The sequence below is a fragment of the Prunus avium genome, chromosome 1 (assembly GCF_965620075.1).
Source record: "Prunus avium chromosome 1, drPruAviu1.hap1.1, whole genome shotgun sequence".
Classification (NCBI taxonomy): Eukaryota; Viridiplantae; Streptophyta; class Magnoliopsida; order Rosales; family Rosaceae; genus Prunus; species Prunus avium.
In genome coordinates, this window is record NC_142284.1 from 23547584 (window position 1) to 23568227 (window position 20644).

General features: G+C 37.5%; 1 protein-coding gene and 1 long non-coding RNA gene across 3 annotated transcripts; one reads left to right on the forward strand and one right to left on the reverse strand.

The window, feature by feature from the left end:
• Positions 1–2028: 2028 nt before the first annotated feature.
• Positions 2029–8740, forward strand: LOC110747213 (COP9 signalosome complex subunit 8-like). 2 transcript variants are annotated; one of them, XM_088247163.1, is made up of 7 exons: positions 2029–2190; positions 2337–2451; positions 2552–2631; positions 2939–3120; positions 5557–5664; positions 6516–7743; positions 8009–8740. In XM_088247163.1, the coding sequence occupies exons 2-6, from the start codon at positions 2368–2370 to the stop codon at positions 6653–6655; spliced, it is 594 nt and encodes a 197-aa protein (XP_088103289.1). In that variant the 5' UTR covers positions 2029–2190; positions 2337–2367; the 3' UTR covers positions 6656–7743; positions 8009–8740. The 2 variants fall into 2 exon arrangements, with proteins under 2 accessions (XP_088103289.1, XP_088103288.1); XM_088247162.1 differs by lacking the exon at positions 2029–2190 and having other exon boundaries at positions 2242–2451.
• A 3854-nt stretch (positions 8741–12594) lies between these two features.
• Positions 12595–13981, reverse strand: LOC110774177 (uncharacterized). The gene is made up of 3 exons (XR_002529453.2): positions 13491–13981; positions 13331–13386; positions 12595–12832 (listed from the first exon to the last, which is right to left on the reverse strand). It is a non-coding gene; the product is annotated as an uncharacterized LOC110774177 (long non-coding RNA).
• Between the last annotated feature and the right edge of the window lie 6663 nt (positions 13982–20644).

Genomic DNA, 20644 nt, shown 5'->3' on the forward strand with positions numbered 1-20644 from the left:
GATTACAACGTTAAGGTTCATGTTAAGCCATAATATTGTAATAGCCTAATTTATAATGAAAAATATCTCAATTACAATATTAAGGTAAGGGCGGTCCTTGAAGAAGTAAAATTGGGTTCTTATTCTTGTAAAAACCAAGGTTTACTATGTAAGGACTCATGTTACACAGTTTTGGACATGAGAATTCCATAAACTTATAAAGTGTATCCCTAATATTGTAAAAACAGGGGTTTACAATATCAAGGACTCATATTACAGTGTTGGGCACATCAGTATTTCATAACATTGTAATGTTTATCCATAAACTTGTAGATTACAAAATTCAGGTTCGAATGTACAAGCTTTGGCATTGTTATTACAACGTTAAGGTTCACTTTGATCGATAATATTGTAATAGCCTAATTTACATTGAAAAGGATCTCAATTACAATATTCAAGAATTGTTGGACCTTGAATAAGTAAAATTGCTCCTTATTCTTGTAAAAACAAGGGTTTACAACATTATAGACCCATGTTACATCGTTTGGGACATGAGCGTTCCCAAACATTGTAAAGTTTATCCCTAATCTTGTAAAACCATGAGTTTCGAAATTGCCAATCAGGTAGTTGGTTTTCGAAAATTGGAATTGCAATTACGTGTTGTATGCTTGTCTATTGCCAACTTGATGGGGCTAAGCGAAAGAAAAATAGGCAATTGATGGGTATCGATTTGACAATTGATGAGTATCGATTCGGCAATTGATGGTAAAGCATACTTTTTTGTATCAAAGGCAATTGCCAACTTGTGAAAATCTAATGCTTTGTAACTTTATTTATGTCGATTCGTATGACTTAATACTTTCTATTTTTTATAACTTGTATTTATTTTACCCTTAATCAATTCAAATGTTTCTTTTAGTAAAATCAACTTGTATATATAATATTTTAAACTAAAAATCAACTTGTTAAAATCCATGTTCTTAGATTTTACATTATTTGGTGAAATAACGTTTATATTTATATTTTTGTACTTTATGCACAGAAAATTGTCAATGAATGGTAATCAAAATAAAGATAGCAGGTACCACAGCGGTGGCCTCCCCCTTTCCCCCTGCTTGACACCCAGGTTCGAAACCCCAAGGGGTTTCTTTCCTCCCAATGTAACCAAAAATAAAGATAAGATGTTATCTTGATTACTTAAACTTGAAATATAATATCACTACAAATAAATAAAAAGTTGACATGTAAATAAAAAACTAATGTTTCATTAACTACTTTTTGAAGGTTTGGATGATTCTATTATTTTTCTCGATTTTGATGCACAACCATCTTCGATCTCATCTCATCCCAAGAAGGATGTCTTACTGCAATATATTCTAATCTTGGACCCCATCTCATCACAGATTTAAGATCCACTGAACCCCCACCCTCTAGCAACAATCAGTTTCCTTGATTTTGTTTCATATTTCCTTTTTATTCTCTTCCGTTTCTTATTTCTTGGGTTTTATTTTCTACAGGGTTTTAGTTGAATTTTTTTTGGCATTCCAAGTTTACTCTATTATTAGTTGAATTAACTCTCCAGATCCTTTTGGTATGCAATTTTAGATTTAAATTTCATTTTTTGGTGGGTGAGTTTGAAGTTCTAGAAATTTATGTTGCACCGATACGTATATGGGTTAGGCGATACGATACGATACGATACGTTGATACGGTAAATTTTCAAAAACTAGGATATGGGTACAGCACCAATACAGCAATTAAAATAATATATATTAAAAATAATATAAATATAAAAATTGTAAACATATATTACATATGTAAAATTATAATTTTGGATTTTTTTTTGTAGTTCTTTAGGTTTTTCTAGGTCATATATGACTTATTTCAGTTCTTGGGCTTGGGCCCAAATGAATGCGTCAGACATAAAAAGTTATAAAACACCTTTTTAACATAGGCTACCTAACATGCAACTAAAACGGTGTGTATTGTAAGTAAGTTATTTTCTTCTTCGTTCTTCATTCTTCCTCCTCCTCCTCCTCCTCCTCCTCCTTTTTTGGGTTACCGCTAAAATCACCCCAAAATTTTCAAAATATTTTTACTTTTATCACTTGACATATCTGGACCGTATCGCGAGAGTATCGTGACCGTATCGATAGAGTATTGGAGCCGTATCGTAAAGTCAACATCTTGAAAAAGCCTGCGATACATCAGGTAGCGTATCGATGCCGTATTGTATTGGAGCCGTATCTGATACGCGCATACCCTAAAAAGTGCCGTATCGGTGCAACAGAGCTAGAAATTGTTTCTTTATTGTGATAAATTTATCATTCATGAATTTCGAACTTTATGCTACACAGCAACAAAATACAGAGAGCAAACAAAGCAGCCATGGATTTCTCTCTCCTATCAGAGGCCTTGACCTCCAAATCGTATGAAAAGGTCGCCGATACCTGTGAAGAACACATGCTTCAGGTTTGATTTGGGTTTCAATCCATAAATAAAAAGTTCAAAATTTTCTGTTTATATTCTCACTCGCTGCTCTCTGTCTCTGTCTCTGTCTCTGATCGTACAGGTCGCAGCCGAGGGCGTTGCTTTTCAGGACGACTGGCCCTACGCCATTCATCTTCTCGGTCACATTTACGCTGGTGATATGTGTGTTTTTTTTCCTTTCTATTTTTGTTTCATTTTAAATATTATGATTTACTCTTTTTTAATTCTTCTTGCTCCCCAACCCTATACCTCTATTTTAGCTTAATCTGCTATATCTTTTTTCCTGATGATGGCTTGAAGAGTAAAATATTGCTTTGCCATTCTGGGTTTTGATTGCATGTTGTATTGCAATTTTGCATTATATTGTTAATGTTGTTTTGCTATTTGGGGCATCCTGTGTCAAATCTGATTTCGTTATTTTTGTTCTACATCTATTTAGAATTTGATCTGTCGGGTGGTAAATATGCAGTAATAGTATGCGGTTTCTTTGGAAATCAATGCCTGCCACTCTCAAAGAGGGCAATCCAGAAGTCATTGCTGCTTGGAAAATTGGCCAGAAGTTGTGGATGCGAGACTACGGGGGTGTGTATGAAGCTATTCGTGGATATGATTGGAGTCAGGAAGCTCAAGGTCTTGTTGCAGCCTTTTCAGGCAAGTTTTTCTAGATCACAAAACAGTATTGTCTATGTTTTGTACATGTATGATAATATGGTTTTTAGATTTATGAAAAATATATCCACCCCAGTCAAAAGAGTGATATTGTTCAATAGTCAAAGAATGCTGAAGAATTGATTGTTATAGAAAGTACACCATAGATCATTGGTAAACATTACTTAACATTAAACATGAGTCTTTTATGCCTAGGAAATTCACAATGTTCTAAATTTGTTTATTTATTTCATTTATCTTGGAAGTACTGAAAAAAAGCGTAGGGCTAGGCCACTAAAGTGGGTTTAATAAGCTGATTTATAGCTAGCATGTTTTTGCAAGCTTTACAAAGTTGAAATACGTCAATACCTATCATGCCCAAGTATTTGTAGGCGGTCCAAGGATTTGTTGAGAAGGAGCAAGGCTCAACATTTATTCATTAAGGTCAAGAGCTCCTAAAAGTCTATCATACTGTAAATTGATATATGAGTTATGAGCTTTAGGTTCACCTCCATTAGAAGAGGGTCACTATTTCTTTAATCTTTTTACAATGCGTGCCCTGTTGAAGAAAGCTTGAGGATAAGTAGTAGGAAACTTTAAAGCTAGATTAGAAGGGAAATCTTGAAATTTTAGGTGCACACAGTTGAGGACCATGCCAGTCATAATACTGTCGTGTCTATGTGCCAGTTATAATACTGGAAATTTAGTGGTACTGTGCCTCTCTGCTTTGTGGGGGGTTGGTGAGATACTTTAATCCTATACAAGGACTTAACATATCTGGCTGGCATGCTCTCAAATACAGGTATTTGATTTTGATTGGATGGCCATTTAGTTTTAATGATTTATTCCCAGTCTCCCAATAAAAAATCATTCAAGAACAAGGTGGTAACTTATTTCCCTTTCTTAGTCAATCTTGTCCCTGCTGTCTGTCTCCTCTCTGTTGCTCTCTTTTCTCTGTCACTCTCTGTATTCTTTGTTACTCTTTCTCTTTCTCTGTCTCTGCCGCTGCCACTTCTCTCTCTCTCTCTCTCTCTCTCTCTCTCTCTCTCTCTCTCTCTCTCTCTCTCTATTCCCCTTTATTCTTCCGCTTTCTTTTCCCTCTATTCGTCCCGGTTTCACCGCGAAACCAACTGAACGGGGCTGATTTCTCAGTGAACTTCACCCTTCAGTTGTTGTGAACGTATTGGTCGTTGCATATAATGATTCTAAAAAGGAAATACTGAAGAACAAGCTCAATGTATGTTTAATCATCAAAAGACTGATAACCGAAATTTTTGCTAGTTTTATTCAAATTGACGAAGATGTTAGCAAATTGAGTTCTACTAGACTGTAGACAAGTGATTAACAATCGCAATCTGACTTAAGACACAAGTTGTCAAATTAAAGATTTCAAAAGACAATAATTAGTGTTTTATTGTGCTACCTAACAGGAGATAGAAAAGTCTACTGAATTGTGCGTTTCTGTTGGTTTGTGTAAGGGCTTCACTGCTTTAGTCTTACTTTTTTGGTATCCTGTCATGTGGTTCTTTGGTAGGAATCATAGTTTAGTAAATTGTACCACCCAAGCCCATAGTCTGACTTCAAATATCATTGGTTGTCTGTCTTGTCTTTCAACTTTTATACATATTGACAGCTGGTGTGGCCAAGATTGGATTATCTTCTGTTTTGCTAAACTTGCGCAATTAAGGGGATGGTCTCCTGATTGCACATAAAAAGTATGAGTATATTAGTGATTGCCTACTGAGAGGTGTTTATTTACAAACTTCTCTCTATATTTTTCAACTCACTAAGAGTTCCTTTTATCCATTATCTAGCACTTCGTTAATTGAATTGTCATATGCCAAGCCTTTCATGTCTTCAATGTTACTAGAATTAGTTAGGTGATATCATTGTTGCCTGTTCTAGTTCCTTCTGTAAGGTTCTTTCCAAAGCACAACGTTGTTGATGCTTAATAAAGTTCTATCTTCCAAGATGGAAGACCTTCATGCTGTCTTTAGTATTTTTTATTAATTTTTTATTTGGGATGATGATTTAGCTGTTCAAGCCATCTGACAGTCAGGATGAGGTTTATTTCATTGTGTCTTTATACAGTTCCTTTATTGATCTAGGAGTGGGAAGTGACAATATTTACTCTTGTTTCAGTGGAGAAATATGTCTTAAGTACTTTCCAATCTGGACACAATTGTCCAGTTCAATATATCATGTCATGCTTATAAGTTCTATGCGGATGACTTGCATAACATAATCTACACTTGAATCTTTAGCTGAATTGAAAATATAAACATCTCTATAGTTTTGTGATAATTGTTGATTAGGGGATCAACACTCAAATAACTCTGTTTCCTTATTTTTCTGGTGTTTAAGGGAGCTTGTAGAGTACTAATTCTTATGTTTTATGCACTTCTTTCCATCATTAATTGTCTTCTGAACTTCTTGCAGATCTTTACACAAAGAATATGTTTCAGCTCCTGCAGTCTGCCTATTCTACAATAAGCATCCAAGACACAGCTCTCTTCCTTGGAATGAGCGAGGATGATGCCACAACTTGTAAGCTTCTGTTTTCACTATTGTCTATGTTCCAAATTGCTCTGGGGGTTAAGTTTCTTTTCTGAAAAAATAAAGAACAAAAATCTTAATGCTTTGTCCAGATACCCTATTTTGTTGCTGCACATTAAGAAGATAGTGAATTGCCAAAAAAATTGAAAAGCCAAAATCTTTTTTATCTATGAGAAAATATAGTAGATGTATCATTGGGAAATTAACCATGTTACAGTTGGAGGTATGGCCTTTTTGAAGTATATTCGTCCTGAATAAGTAGATTCTCTGTAAAAAGGTTCCGCTGCTTTAGGAGGGGTAATTTTTGAGATTTACAAAGATAGGAATTTATATATCAAGTATGATAAACCAGTTGAAAAGTCACTAAGAAGCGTCAATGGATGATTGGAAAAAGATTAAAGGCAGTGGCAGAGTTGGCTTTGGTATAATTTTGTTCCTACCTAGCTGTCATATTAGAGTGGCAAGTAAATGTCTATGTTATGGTGGATTTGGGTGTTCTGTTCATACTGTTGGTCCAATTAAAATATAAGAAGAAAGGTGTACCTGCCTACATTTCGGAGAATTTGGATGTAAAATCTGGGAGAACTTTAGGAACCTTGATGAACTACAGTTTTTCATTGCTTTTTCTTATATTCCCTTTATAAAACAGTTCTTTTTGCTTTAAAGGTTACCAAGTCTTCGATGACTGGACTTGATGACGACACTGCTTATCATCAATGACTTATTTCCTTAATATAAAAGAAAATAATATTTTATTATTTTTTCCATTAATTGCATACTTATGCATTTAGGCCTGTTATCATTTATGTTGCAAATTCTTGAGATTTGGTTGTCATATGCAGTTGTACAACAGCAAGGTTGGGCTGTGGACCCTGCTTCTCAAATGCTTACTGTGAAGAAGCGGCCCATTGTTACAGAGCAGAAACTGGATGCCAGTAAATTGCAGAACTTGACAGAATATGTATTCCATCTAGAGCATTGAAGGAGCTTTTAAGAACCTGAAGCTGTGAATTGTCTTTTTAATCAGCTGCATACTTAGATCATGTTTAGAAGAGTAAACAGGATCTCAGATTTTGTATTTACGCAACACTTAGAGCATCTCCAGCGCGCACAACAAAGCCAGGCAAAAGGCCCCCTGAGACAGCCCAAGTCACTCCAGCGCAGCAGCCCTTGGCCCGGTTTGGCGTGGGTCCCACCAGCCCTGGCAAGCCCAAGGGCAGGTTTAGCCTGGGCTTCAGCCCGAGTCTTGTGACGTCAGCGCTGACGTCAGCGCAAGGAAAATCAAATTTTTTTTACTGTTACACGCGCCAACGGTAAAAAAATTTGACTTCCGCACGCTGACGTCAGCCCTGTCAGACTCCAACGGCTATGTGACACGTGTCGCAATCGGGACACTCCGATCTTTTTTTTCCAGAAATCCGACGGTCCTCGTTTTTTTCCCCAAAAAAATTGCAAAAAATATCGAAAAAATTCTGAATTTTTTTTTTAAAATACCAAAAAATTCTGTATTTTTTCCCTATAAATACCTAACCATTTTATTTACTTTTCACACCAAATCTTCATACAATTTCTTCTCCATCCAATATTTTTTACTCTCCACTCATATTATTCACTTCCCACACCAATTCTCAATACAAACTCTTATCCTTCCAATATTTTTTCCTCTCCACTCACATTTTTCACTTTCCACACCAATTCTCCATACAAACTCTTCTCCTTCCAATATTTTTTACTCTCAACTCACATTTTTCTACTACTTTCCATTTGTAAAAAAAAAAACAAATGGCATCTTCTGTCGAAGCCGGAGGCTCGTGGGCAACTCAGGAAGATATTGCGTTGTGTCAGTCTTGGGTGAACGTTAGTCATGACCCTATCACGGGTAATGAGATGAAGTTCCATCATATGTGGAGCAAAATTCATGGAGAATTTTGTCAAAGATCGAGTTCCATTCGGACCGAAATGGCCTTGTCTAGTAGATGGAAAATTCTGAATAAAGAGTTAGGGAAATGGAGAAATGCCTTGACAAAAGCAAGGGAGAACATTCGAAGCGGTCAAAATCTATCCGATGAGGTAAAATATTTATATTTGCTATTTTAATCAATTTCAAGTAACTTTTTTTTTTTTGCATATTCTATTTCCTTTTCTTGCATAATTTTTTTTTTCTTTTTGCATATTCTATTTCTTTTTCTTGCATAATCTTTCTTTTCTCTTTTTTCATTTCCAATTTGTCTATATTTTCTTGCATAATCAATTTTATTCTTGCATTTCCAAATAGTTTATATTTTCTTCCATAATAATTTTTTTTCTTGCACTTCCAATTATTTATTTTTAATAGATCATACAAGCACAAATGTGGTTCGGTGCCATGGGGCAAGGCAAAAAAAGTTTTGTGCATTTCCAATGTTGGGAAGTTGTGAAGGATTGTTCGAGATTCAAAATTATTCTCACCGGTCCGCCGGTTGTGTTGAATGAGACGCCGCTCCACGATTCGCCATCAACCGATTCACCATTGGACTCCCCAATGGAAACGGAGTCACCACTTCCACGTCCGCCAAGACCTATTGGGAGAAAGGCGGCAAAGGCCAAGAGAGGTGGCACTTCGAACAATGAATGTGTACAATTATTAGAGCAAATAGCTAAGAACACCTCGTTAAGAATTGAGAGAGACTTGAAAAGAGATGCATTGGACATGGCACGAGAGGAAGCATTTGCAATTCAACAGCAGCAGGCACAAGAAAAAGACATGGATGATAAAGAGATGAAAATCATGGCCATGGATACGAGCCATATGTCTCCTGAAACAAAGGCCTATTGGAAGCTAAGACGAAGGGATGTGATGAGAAGAAAACTTTTCCAAGACGACGGACCTAGCAATACGGATTGGTTAAATGATGAAAACCATTAGGTTGTATTGAAACACCTTTGCCATATGTTGTATTGTTGTATTGTTGTATTATCCTTTAATTTGTTGTATTGTTGTATTATCCTTTAATTTGTTGTATTGTTGTAGTATCCTTTAATTTGTTGTATTGTTTCCTTTTTATTCAATAAACAAAGCATTAAATAATATGACTATTTATTACAAACCTTTGAGCATCAACACAAAGATTAATTAAAAACACACCTTCATTTATTGCAAACAACACATAAAACAAACCATACATAAGAGCATAATAATAAAAACAAGCATAATTCCAAAAAACACCACACACAAAATAAAGCATAATTAAAAACAAAGCATAATTCCAAACAAAGCACTAATCTTGACTTCATCCATTGTGATTGCCTTTCCTCTCCCACAAGTGCTCGATCAAGTCAACTTGACGTCTCTCGTGAACATATGAAGATTGCATTTCTTGATAACGATCAATCATGGGGTTGTTGAATTGACCATCTCGAAGTAACGGTTCGGGCTCCATTGGTAGTCCATTTGGTCCCATCGGCCTTTCATATATTCTTGTCAACGCCGTGTTCATGGGATCGGGTTCAAACACCTCTGGAGCATCGTAGTCATACTCATCCTCCACAATCATGTTGTGGAGGATGATGCAAGTCATCATAATACTCCGCAACACCTCCTCATCTAGCATCCGAGCAGCACCCTTGATAATTGCCCAACGAGCTTGCAAGATACCGAAACACCTCTCCACGTCTTTCCTGTAACCTTCTTGAAAGGAAGCAAAGCTTCTTTCCTTCTCGGATTGGGGATTCGAAATTGTTTTCACGAATGTCGTCCACCTAGGATAAATTCCGTCAGCAAGGTAATACGCACCAGAGTATACGGTATTGTTGATTTGGTACGTGACCTGGGGGGAATGACCTCGCAATACCTCGTCGAACACCGGTGATTGACCAAGGACATTGAGGTCATTCTGAGATCCGGCAACCCCGAAGAAGGCATGCCAAACCCAAGTGTCGAATGAAGCTACGGCCTCCAAAATTATACTTTTTTGCCCCTTCCGATTCCCGTACTCTCCTTGCCAAGCAGTAGGACAATTCTTCCACTGCCAGTGCATGCAATCGATGCTTCCAATCATTCCTGGGAAACCTCGATCCTCGCCTTTTTTTAGAAGCCTTTGCAGGTCCCTCGGCGTGGGTTTGCGAAGGTACTCCCTCGTGTACAAATTTTCCACAGCATCACAAAATCTCACCAAGCACTCTAGGATAGTAGAATTTCCCATCCTTGCAATCTCATCCACCTGCTCTGCAGATGCCCCATACGCAAGCATCCGCAAAGCAGCTGTAAGTTTTTGCTCCGGGATAAGACCCAAAACTCCAACAGCATCATGCTTTTGAATGAAATATGTGTCGTAATTACAAATATCATGCATGATTTTTTGGAACAAATGTGGCTGCATTCTATATCTCTCTCGAAACTTAGAAGCAGGATATAAGGAATTTGGGATAAAGTAATCCTCCAAGAGATTCTTACCCCGAGACTCCCTACGTCTGTCCATATTCGGGGCACGACGACGATGTTGCCTTGATTGATTAAGCATACACACTGCTGCTGCAAGCATTTGTTCCTCTTCTTCATCGGCGTCTCGATCTTCATCAGCACGTCTACGCCGGATTTCTTCCCTTTCTTTCTGTTGCCTCTCCAACACCCTCCTCAAGTTTGACATTGAGAGTAGAAAGTGTTTTGTAAAATTTGAGAAATGAAGGAATAGATAAGAGATGGTGTGAGAGGTATGAGTTGATGGTGTAGTTTTATAGAGGGATTCAGAAGATAGAGATGACACGTGGCACATATTTAGAGGGTGAAAATCTTATCTGAAATCTGAGATTATAATTTTTTAAACATATCTGAAAATCTTATCTGACATGGGACACGTGGCACAATTTTAGAGGATGAAAATCTTATCTGAAATCTGAGATTATAATATTTTTTTAATGAATATCCGAAAATTTTATCTGGAATAAGACACGTGGCAACCGAGATTCTCATCCGAAAATCTTGTTTGAAAAATAATGGACACATGACAACCAAAAATCTTTTCCGAAAATTTAATTACAAAAGATTATCAAAATTAATGGTTTAAAGTATAAAAAAAAAGGAAATAAAGTACAATGAATAGTATTTGCCTTAGACTTGCCCTAGACTTAGCCCTTGTGGGTGGAACCACAAATGCAAAGGCTGACACTATTCACGTGAATAGTGGCAGCCCTTGCTTGCCCTTGCCTTAGACTTAGCCCTTATGGGTGGAGATGCTCTTAGGTTCCGAAAAAGTAAGTTGCACAAACAAGTTGAGAACATCATCATGTTATCTTTGTGTAGCCAAACCCTGATTGCATGCATCTCTTACAAGTTAAAGTCTTTTGTAGTCTAGAGGGGAGGAAACCTGTTTTAGCAAGTAAAGATTTCATGTAGAGTATGCTTTCACACCTGCCCTCAAATTTACTACTTTTTAGACATGTTATCTTTTATTTTGCACGACGGAGACTGTGTTCACCGATTACTCGAATACCTGGGATTGGTACCGAATGGCTAGCTTGCATGGTGTTATGCCGTAAAAGAAGTTGCAACTCTTTGAGGAGGAAAGTGCGATGTGTGCATTACCATTGTCATGTGAACTTTAACAAAATTGCAGTAATTGGCAGAATTCACAGCGTGATTGTAGAACGGATTGGTTCATCGTTTACGCTATTATATTGCCTTTTGATCCAATTAAACACGCCTGCCTGCCTGCTTGCTTGGGGAGATTTACATTTCTTTCCAACACGGTTTGATAATTACGAGCCTGCCACGTGGCATGTTTTAACTGGATAACATATAACTCAGGATGCCACGTTGCATTGCACTTCAAACCCATTCACACAACCGCCCGGAGCTTTAAAAAGGTTTAATTGCTTCCCAAGAAAGAAAGTTCCCTTTATGATACGAATACTAATCACATATCATTAACTTAACAGCTGAGGTTAATTACAATAATAATTAATTAGTCTAACAATAACAAAATTGAGAGGCTCTATCAACTTGTACAGTTCCGAAATTGACCGGAACCTTTTCTTCCTCGGTCCGAAACTCACTTCGTCTTCGTCTTCGTCTTCAGCGAATAATGTAGGAGGAGCTGCTCTGCTTTTGACATCGCTTTCTTCTTCAGTGCTGCCGCCATTGCAGCACGACGATCCGCTGAGTTGTACGAGAAGCTCTATTGCGTTTACTTCCAACTCTGAGAAGATATTATTTGAATTTGGGATCATCAATGGCTTCTCTCTGCTTGCTGCTGCTGCGCCCATTTTTAATATTAATTTGTGTTTTTATAATTTAGGTTCTTAATAATAATAAATTAGTTGATAATCAAGGATCGATGATGAGCGATGAGAAGAAATTGCAGGTGCCGTTTGCTTTATATAGACACACACACACGCATAGGCAGAGTAAGTCGGCGTTTATTTGTAGCGTTTGAATTAGGATTTCCTAGTTGCACAAGGAAAAATGCGAAATGACCATTTTGGCCCTGGGCTATTTCGGTCCATAACACTTATCGGACCAATAAAATGCCTTGTTCAATCAATCAAAGGTGGCGGTTCGTCTCAAGGCCAAGTCCGTCGGTTAAGGGATAAGAAAATGTTTTTGGGGTTATGTTAGGTCAATTCTTACTTAGGGCTGCACACGGGTCGGGTTGGGTCGGTTATGGGCCCAAATCGCACGCTGAATCGGGCCTTGTCGGCAGGCCCAAGTGCTAAACCGTGGACCTCTTTTTTAGGCCCATTTTTGAGTTAAGTCGAAAATCGAATTGGGCGGGCCGGGTTGGTTCGGTTCGGGTATTTGCCGAGGCCCAACAGAAGCCACAATTAAAGGTTTTTTAAAAAAAAGTTTTCCATGCCCATTCTGTTTTTTTGGTTAGATTTCAACAATTCAAGTTTTGACAGTTCCTGTATAGTTTTTCCAGTTTCTCCAACTCTGCATATCTAAAGTTTTCATCACTCAAATACTTAAAAAAAACCTTAAAACCATAGCAAATCATCATCCACCACACATCTCCAAATACAGAAATTATTATTACAGTCCATAGCAAATTGTGAGAGTAATCTCAATCACAATTTGCATATTTGCAAAGTTCAAAAGTAAATCCAAATAAAAACAAATAAATTTCTATTACACATACATATACAATTCCATGAGTTGTTTCATATTCAAATCAGATTTGCACCTCTGCACAAAGAAAGAAAAAACAGTTAGTAAACATATGAATTTAATAGTAAACATAAGAAAAAACAGTTAGTAAACATATTAATAGTTGAAACAGGGATTTCAGATTCTCCTTCCATGAAATTAATAATACCCTACGAAAATGAAAATATTTAATGCTTCAATAACCAAAAACAATAAGCCAAAATACAGCAGCAACCAAAATACAAATATTGCAAATAAAGCAGCAACCAAAATACATATAGCAACTGACACGGCAACAAAAATAAAAGTACAAAACAGCAACAAATACAAGTATAAACCAACAACAATTTTCAATCGTAATGCAGCTCTTATTCAAACAGCAACCAAAAATAAATATAGCAACCAAAACAACAACCAATCATACAAATTAAATTATTACTCAATATCTGCCAAATCACATTATTGAATGATGCAATTCTTTCCAAAAATAACAAAAATACAGCAAAATAGTAAAATAAAACAGCAACAATTCCATACCAGAAATAAACACAGCCAGCAAGCCAATCTGGAAAAAATTTGCCTTCAAATCAATTCTGTCCAGAAAAAATATATATACAAAGTCAGAATATATAAATAGAATTAACATAAATCAACAAAAATCCCTAAATTTTGAATTAGGGTTTCAAAATATTATTACCTCAAACCAACAAAAATCGAGAGAGGGAGACCTTTGATGACTAAGAGAGAGCGGGTGAAAGAGAGCGATAGTGGCTGAGCGAGAGACAGAGAGAGCAAAACCGGCTGAGGGAGACGACAGTGAGAGCGACTAAGAGAGAGCCAGTGAGAGAGAGAATGAGTGACTGAGAGAGAGCGGGTGACTGAGAAAGTGACTGAGAGGAAGAACGAACAGAGGCAGAGACGAGAGACTGTGAGAGGCAGAGGCGAGCGAGAGCGGTTGAGAGAGAGACTGAGTGACTTAGAGAGAGCGGGTGAGAGAGAGAGAGAGAGAGAGAGAGAGAGAGAGAGAGAGAGAGAGTGATAGTGGTTGAGATCGTGATTTGTGTGAAATCTGGAGAGAGTCTGAGAGAGTGAGAGGCTCAGAGGCTAGAGACTGAGAGAGCTAGAGACTGAGAGAGGAAGAACGAAGAAGAAACAGGAAAGAAAGAGGCGGATTGAAAAAAATTTCGAAACCCTTGAAAATGTTTAGGGTTTCTCTCCGGATCCGGTGTAGCAAGAAGTATGGAATGGCTTAGAATCGACGAATAATATGCTGACAAGTGTATTTTTTAAATAAAATAAATATAAATAAAAATAGGCGGTCCGGTCCGATTTTCAGCGATTTTAAGGGGGAAAAAACCGGTCCAATCCGGTTCAGCGCCGGTTCGGCCAGTTTTTTTGCTGGTTCTGTGATTTTTAAGTATAAAAACCGAACCAAACCACCTAAAGCGGTCTGGTTTTCGGTAAAAATGCCCACCCCTATTCTTACCAGCGGCTGAGGGACAACAAAATGTTTCTGTTTTTTGGGAGATACACAACATAATGGGGAAATTTTGGAAAGTACCCGAATTAATGTTAAAAGAGTTAGATTTTTTTAGATTTTTAACAACTTGAGGGGACTTCACACCTTTTTTTTAGGGCTTCGAGCAATCGAAAGCCCTCGAGAAGGTTCGAGCAAGCCTGCGTCAAGTAACTATATTTCTAAATCTTGAAAAAAGTTGGTTAAAAGTGGGGAAGGTGTTAGAGAAAAGGTCAATTTCTCAACCAAAATATTTCTCAAGTGTAAATATCACATACTTGTAATATTGGATTGAAAGAGCTAACTTGTATGGTATTCTACCATGAATGAATTTGTAACTTTTTGAGGAGGAATTGTGATGTGTGCATTACCATTTATGTTAAGTACGTAAAATTCAACAAAATGCACTAATTGAGATAATTCACTCAAATATGATTTTCAAGTAAGTTTGGAATGAGTACTTCCAAGAGAGTGAGCCAAGTATTATATCCTACAATTGTTTTTGCCTTCTGACTCAACATGTAGGGGTGGGCACAATTTGGAGTTAACCAAATCGAACCGTCCAACCCGATCATAGTAGGTTGGGTTGGCCTAAAAATAAACTGGTCTTGGATTCAAAAATCGTTATTGTCAAATTGGAGACTGTGTTGAGAAGAATGTTTCTCTATGTATTGATAGAGCAAGAAGGCTAAGTATTTATAGAAAGATTTACAAACCCTACAAGGAATCCTAGGTTTACTTGGAGACTACTTCTAAATCAATTACAATCAATTACAGAAAAGGAAATAAAGAAACTTCCTAATTTCTAACACTCCCCCTCAAGTTGGAGCATGGATATCAAAAATGTCCAACTTGCGTACAAGATTGTGAAAAGCATTACTTCCAAGGGCTTTGTGAACAAATCTGCTAATTGTGATGCGGATGGAACAAAGGAAGCGGTCGAGCGGTCGGATAGTTCGCGATCGCACGATCGAATGGTTATCGTTTATGCAAACTTTGAGTCATTGAATTTGAGCATCCGGGACTCCGATTCTCGATCCATGAATTCGTACACGATCCTAGAGGTACCTAGATCAACATATTTGGAAATGGAGTCGATCCAACGGTCTGAACATATCGAACCCGGATAACGCCTAATATGCATAAATCCGATCAACCGTCAAACAATAACCAAAATCAAATCTGAGCACACCGTCGTGTTCAAGATGACATGGGGAACATTTTAGGACCAAATGGGCCACCCAAACATGACCCACGCACCGCCACACACGACAGCAGCGCGTGGGTGTCTTGAGAAAATTTCAACGACTGGAAAATCCTCGAAACACCCAACAATACATATACCTGCATGATCAGGACAACTAGTGGAGCAACTTTTGTTCTTAGGCCATGGCCAAAAAGTGACCGAAACTTGCCGGAAACTCAAGTCGAAAACCAGCTGAAACTTTGAGTTATAAAACGGGTTTCACAACTTCAAAATCAATCCTAATCGACCCAACCATCAGGTAGAACACGTTGAAAGGATGAGAAAGCATACCTGGATTGACAAAAAAGGTGGCTGGAATTGTCGGAACTGTTTGTACAATATCTGGCCAAGCACTCCCAAACACTCCCAAGCCAAAGGGAAGGGAGTCTCACATCGACAAAACACAAGAGGAGGTGACTCTCCCTTCTTTATAAAAGGAGACCTCTCCCCTTCAAGAAAGGGAGAGTGGAGTGGAGAGAGGAGAGGGCAGGCTACTAGGGCCCCATGGGTTTACCCATGAGCCCATTTACAAGCCCACGGATCATCGGCCATCAGCCTTCAGCATCTGCCTTCAACCTTCAGCCTTCGGCATTCTTCCTCTTCCCCTTGGGTCTAACCTTATGTGCAATGTATACACACATTATCATAATGAGAACATACTTCTCCGTGGACGTAGCCCATCATTCGGGTGAACCACGTACATTTGTCTTATATATGCATGTCCATTTACTTACCGAATGCTCTTACATACTGAGGGTCCTCACCTTCAGCATCCACCTCATCTTTAAGTTGGCCTACTTACTACCCATCTAGTTTTAGCGCCAACAGGAACGAAGGTTGGAAAGTTTACGTAAAATCCAGCCTTTATTTTAGGATTTTTGGCAACGGTGGCTGCGGGTTTCATCGAAGGTGGGGTGGGTCGGGAAGAGGAAGTCGCGGTGGTCGTTTTAGTACCAATTGTTAGAAATGTGCTCTAAGAGCCAATACATTTGATGTGATCTCCTTAGAATACATTTCATATATGATATATAAAGGGCAAATTTATTTTGTTATCTTTTACATCGTGTAAAGAAACAAATGTCTAAGGTATGCTAAATAAGAGATAAAGTAATCTAAAGAAGATTAGATTCATGAGACCTTTAATCTCTAACTGTAGTATCCCAAAATGTTCCTAATCATAGGTTATCAAATGGACATTGATAAACCGTCAAGATTAGCACATATTATGTATGCTCAATTGGGAGGATGGTTAGTCTCAAACCATTTGTGTAGTTGACACTAATACAAGTATGTGGGTGCTCATTAGTGAATGAGTACACTGAACGCGATCAACCGTAGTTCTCGTATGGAGTATTTATCTATATGTCAAACGAGAACTCATAGTTGCAATAATGCAAATTAGTCCTTAGACCTGAGGCATCATGGTTGTCTTGTGATGCGTTATTGATCTTTGATAGCTCTTAAAGGCAAGCCGTAAAAGATTTGTCTTAAGTGTTTTTGGGATCTCTTAATTCATCATAGGGGCATGTGAATGTACAATAAGGAATCTCTACTTTCGATAAAGAAGGAGAATGTTTCAAGATGTGATTCAGTAAATCTTTGGCCAAAGTATTTTGAACTTGATTTAGAAAGTTGTTCTTAATCACGTTCTTTTGAATCACATGAGGTTATAAATCATATTAGGGGTTTGACATAATCAATCCGTACCCTAATAATATGATTTGAAACATTGTATAAGAGAAGGACCGTATTGCATTGCAATTCCAACTGAATAGGTTCTTCATCTATTCTGGTTAGCTTGGGTAGCCTTGATATATTGCTAGATGTCACTCTTGGCTTGTGGAAGTCCTAGGATTGATTGTGATCGATCCAAATAAAGGAAGAATTAAAAAGGGGTTTTAATTCCAGTTGGTTAGAAAGAGTTCTAATATTTTCCCACTGCCTTGCTAATTAGAACCTAATGGATCGCACACCTTAAATGGTTAACTTTGAGTAATACAAATGAGAATGAGGAAATCAATTTGATTGATTTGATGTGGATGATTTACTACGTGTAAAAACGTATTTGGGCTAAGTAATAGTTAACGGAAAGCCCAAATGGTTGGGTATCAAGCCCAAGGGCTTAAGACACCTAAATATTATGGTTTAAGTGTCATAAGGCCCAATTTTGGAAGCCCAATGGGGTTTGGCCGAAAATGCTTAAGTGAATGTGTATGGGAATTGTTTCCATAAGCTCATTGACACAAAAACACAATCCAACATCAACCAAATGGGTTTGGAAGATCAAAGAGAGAAAAATGAGAGTTTTCAAGAGTGAAACACTTTCATCTTTCAAAGTGGTTTAGATTGAAACCAATCTTGAGAATCTTGCACTAGCATCCAAGTATTCTCAAGATACTTATTCTCATCTCAAGGTTCCATTGGTGTGGAGACTTAGAGGCCATATACTTTTGTGGCTCACATGGAGGAGAAAGATCAAGGAGCAAAGATCAAAGATCAAAGAGGAGATCAACAAAGAGGAAATCATTAAGAGAAGACCAAACACAAATTGGTTCATATAATTGCTTCAAGGGTAATTAGATCTTATCATTTCTCTTGAATTTTCATTTATGAAAAACATATCAATGTTCATGGCTTAAGATACTTGGAAGAAGTTTTGTTTTTGAATTTAAACAACCACCATAGACTTCCGCTGCGATTAATTTGATTAAATGCATGTTTAATATTCAAATAAACTTTGGAAAAATGTTTTGAAATTCCTACACCAATCTCATGGCCAATGGTGGCCGGACGTGGTGGTTGTCGCCTGTCTTGGACTGGTGTTGACAAATCTGGTTTTTTAAAAACTGGACTTTGAAATATTTACGGTTGTGCCACTACACTTCCGTTGATAATAACGTTTTCGTTACAACTCCGATTTCAGCCCAATACGTGTCTATGAACTCGTATCAATGCGCTCTACGCAAAGGTGTAAATTATTTCTCCAAAATCGTACCGGATTTAAAAGTGACTAAAATGACCCTACCCCAAGGGCAAAATTGTAATTTCACAATTAAATAACCAAACGGGATGTTGTGGTTTTGAACTCTAAATATGTTTTTAAGTTTATAAAATTGAATCCAAGTAGGATAACATATAGGCCTTAATGTTTCGTATTTGGAGAATGACGACGACACATGATCATCATGATAAGGAGGAGGAGCTGCACTTAGGGGTGGGCATTTAAACCGGCAAACCGGAAATCCGAGCCAAATCGCACCGAAAAAAAGGGGAAAAAATCGAGTTGACAAAAAAGTCAAAAACCGGTCAAAAACCGAACTGGATAGGTTTGGACCGATTTTGGATTCGGTTCTATGTCTTCAAAAATCAGACCGGGACGAACCGACCCTGTCAAATTAAAAAATATATAATTTCAATATTTATTTATATTCAATGCTATATTTTTAATCTCATAACTAATATTTATCCAAGTTCAATTTCAAAACATCTCTCTTTTCTAACTTTAATATTTATTTTATATGAAATTAAATAATTTATTAATTTTCAAGTCAAAAAATTAAAATTTCAACTGAAATTTGTATTAAAAAATAATTTGAAAAAAATAATTTTAATAATTCGGTTCAAAACCGAATTGGACCAGAACTAAACTAGAATAAGTTCAACCCAAACTGGACAGTTTTTGAATTTTTTTTGTTAAAATCGAGCCGAACCAAATCGGATGAATAGTACCAAATACAGTTCTAATTTGAGGCAAAAACCGGTTCAAACCGGACCGTTCCCACCCCTAACTGCACTGTTTTTGCTTTCTTCTTCAGTGTTGTCATTGCAGCATGATGATTCGCTGAGTTGTATAAGAAGCTCTATTGCATTTACTTCCAACTCGAAGAAGAAATTAATTGAATTTGGGATCGTCAATGGCTTCTCTCTACTCTTGCTGCTACTTTTGCTGCAGCTTGCTCCTGTTGTTGCTGCTATTGTTTTTTATTTCGCCGTTTTTAACAATCAATGACATATATTTGTTAATTAATTAATTATTTATTTATTTATGTGTTTGAATTTGTTTTCTTGCTTGTAGTTCGATTAGGATTTGGTACTGAGGAGGCACCAGCAATGAAACCCTACTTGCTGCACAAGACAAGGAAACCCTACTTTTCAACGAAGAAAAAAAAAAGGAAACCTTGTTAGTCCTCAATCTGAAATGACCATTTTGACCCTCACCAATTTGGGCCTACAAGAGCTTATTGGACCAAGGCCTTTTTTCAATGGTGGTTGTTCTGGGGCCAAGCCCACGCATACTTGAAAGCATTTTTGGGCTCATGTTAATTTGACAACAAAAAATTTCTTGGGGTTAATTTCGATTTAGTATCCTGAACTCTTACCCGTAGGCCCCATTTGGTTCACATAAATTGGGAAATGCAAGATTCATTTTTCATGTTTGGTAATGTTAGGAAACCAAGGCCTTTGTAAAAAAATGATTTTACCAAAGCCTTGGTTTCTTAAAAAATAAAAATAAAAAACAAAGAAAACAAGCCCAAAAGTGTAATGATGGAGCTGACTTTTGATTTTGGCAACAAATAGGGCCTATTCGGGCTCTAATGCTCTAGCATGGTCTTTATATTTAGGGCAAACTCTGGTGGGCTTTAGGATTTAGAGACCCAAATGCATCCCATTGCTGTTGCCTTTTTTGCATTGGGCACTATATATAAGGCTCCTATGGTGGTGGAGTCCTTTTTAGAGACCCCATCGGGGAAGCCCTTAGGCAACCATTTTCCATGCTTGGACTTACCAAACATAGGAACGCAATTGATTTCCCATCCCCAAGCCTCCTTTCCCCTAAACTAAATGGGGCCTTAAGGAGTGTTGCCCCCACACTATCAATTTTAACGATTACATACTCTAAGCTTTTAAAGTTTTTGCAATTTGGTTTTTGCAATTTGGTTTAACATCAAAATTTCCGCTAATTGTTTGCATGGTAGACATGGGTCTCACCTATTCGCTTATTTCGATGTGAAACTCGTGGGGCATTGTCATAAAAGACAAATTGTTTCAAAGGCAACTGGGGGGGTACTCCCGTGGTGGATTTGAAAAC